The sequence below is a fragment of the Buceros rhinoceros genome, unplaced genomic scaffold, assembly GCF_000710305.1.
Source record: "Buceros rhinoceros silvestris isolate BGI_N320 unplaced genomic scaffold, ASM71030v1 scaffold25272, whole genome shotgun sequence".
Classification (NCBI taxonomy): Eukaryota; Metazoa; Chordata; class Aves; order Bucerotiformes; family Bucerotidae; genus Buceros; species Buceros rhinoceros.
The window spans coordinates 8173-10408 of record NW_010397496.1 but is presented as its reverse complement, the minus strand read 5'-3'; the positions used below and the strand labels follow the sequence as shown (position 1 = coordinate 10408).

At 59.4% G+C, this 2236-nt stretch overlaps 1 protein-coding gene across 1 annotated transcript in view; it reads right to left on the bottom strand.

The window, feature by feature from the left end:
* The window catches only part of LOC104502325 (2-oxoglutarate dehydrogenase, mitochondrial-like), a 13520-nt gene that overhangs the window by 5192 nt on the left and 6092 nt on the right, over nt 1-2236 (bottom strand). The window contains exon 2 of the mRNA XM_010146287.1: nt 472-660. Within this exon, the coding sequence (XP_010144589.1) occupies nt 472-660 (189 nt within the window). The remainder of the gene's footprint in view (nt 1-471; nt 661-2236) is intronic.

Below are 2236 nucleotides of genomic sequence, written 5' to 3'. Positions count from 1 at the left end.
CCTGCTGACCAGAGACACAGCCTGCAGCACCACACCCCTCCTCCAGGTCAAAATCACGAGGAAACACCTCCTGAACTTTTGGGTTAGGACCTCAGAAGTTCTTGCCGCAACACGAGGGCAGCAGGACGGGTGTCTCACACCACTGCTGAGTGTGCAGGAGCCCACAGCACAGGAGTGGCGTCCCAGAAGCCGGCAAACCACCCTGTGAGGAGAAGAGCCCCCCACTCTCTGCCACCTAACTACTGCCTTTGGGTGACAACAGCTTTAACCCTCCTATTCTCCAGCCAAGCACCAGCTGAGCTTCTGCCTCAGGGATCAGCAGCTCCTGTTCAACCCCGGGGGCCCAGCCCGGTCCTTTGCGCTCTCCACGCAAAACACGTCATTGGCCGTGCTAACCCCAGCCCACCTCAGCCACCAAGCGCCCCTCCACGGAGGCACCGCTCCTCCTCGGAGCAGGGCTCGTCTCCTTACCTGGTAGGCCCTGATGAGAGATTGCACTGCGAGATGGTCCTCCACCAGCTTGTCGACATTGGGCTGCGCTTGCCCCAGGAAATGGGCTTGGGCCAGCGTGGAAAGGCTGGCGCCCAGCGGAGGGGGACTTTGGTAAGCGGTGCCTGGAGCAGCTCCAGCATTGGCGTTGCGGAAGAAGATGTCCCATGACTAGGAAAAGGGAGAGAAGAGAAGCGACAGGGTCATTACCCACCACCCAGACACTTCCTCACGTGACGTTACGGGGGTCTCAGCCTTGGACAGGAGAGCACAGTGCTCTCCCACTCTTCCAGTTACAGCCATGATCCCACTTCCCATCCACATGGGTTGTCTCTTTTGGCACAAGCCCGTCCCCAGAGCCCCTCCCCATCCCTCAGGCCACACTGACATCCCTCACCCGGCCTGCTCTCAGGCTCTTGTTTCCTTCTCCCTAGGGCATGACGCTGTGCTCTAAACACCCGTGGTATTTTCTGGAAACTGTTTTGACCCTGTGATCAAACTCTCCTCTCTGCTGTGGTCTGCGTGGCCTCAGACCCGAGTCCCAGGGTAAGCCGCGCTGGCCAGCCCGTGACCAGCAGCGGCTTTTGGCTTTTCCTGCCCCCTCTTCAAGTGTCCCCCATCCTTTTGGTGATGCCGGTGCCCACACTATGCCCTTAGCGAGGCAGATGCCACCTCTGCTCCTGCTCCCCTCCACAGATGGCTTAGGTGTTAAGAAAACAAAGTAAAACCCCCCAAAAAAGCCCTCAACAGACCTGGTGTAACTTTGTGGTACGATCCAACACTGCCTGAAGAGCCCAGAGGTGTCCCAGGCCAAACCCCAGTTAATCTGTGTCCTCGGAGAGGCAGCCACGGGCGTGGGGAAGAGGACAGACCAGCAGCACAAAGTCCAGGCTACGTCCTCCCCTCATGCTCCCACCCCTGCCTGCGTCCCACGTGCCACTGAGCGACAGCAAAGGACGGCAGCGAGGTGGAGTGGCACCTGCACGTACCTGAGACGCCAGCTAGAGCTAACACACCCTGTCAGATCTGCGCCCCGGTTCCAGGCCAAGGGTCTCTCTGCTGAGCACGCCCCCGAACCTCGCGTCTGCCCAGAGCCCCGAACACCCCCTCGTGACACAGGGACGGGTGAGGCGCTGCCCAGCGTGCTCAAACCACATCAAAAAGAGCTGCGAGAGCAGCTCCAGGGGTGGGACCTTGGTAGCACCTTGGTGGCAGGGTGGAAGGGACCGAGAACCCGACCTTTGCCAGAGGAGCAGCAGCTCACCCCCTTCCCAGGAGCTGCTCCAGCTGCAGCACCCATCACATGTCCCAGGAAGCTATTTCCAGCCCAGACGTACCCAGCCACCCCATCACACGGCTGCGGGTGGTTAAATTTAGAAACAGCTCACGTTGAAGGAACATAAATAAAATCTGGGAAAATTTGGCACCGTGACTGATAAATAATAGCTCCCTCGAAGGGAAAAAAAAAAAAAACAAACAAACCCAACAGCCAAGACAGGGAACAGCCAGCCCCGCTCTGGCTGCTGGCTGCAACAGGAAAATTCAGGACGAGAGCGAGAGCTGCTTTTGGTACCCTCCTCCTCCTGCCACTGGTGAGAGCAGCCCAAGCCCCTTCCCCTCCCCTCCCCAGGGCTGATGGGTGCCCCAGAAGCTATCGGCTCTGTGAGCGGGAGGGAAGAGCACCCCAGGAGGGGCTCCACACTCTCGGGATGGAAAGGAACCCAGCCGGCTGCCTTGCTCCGCGGTT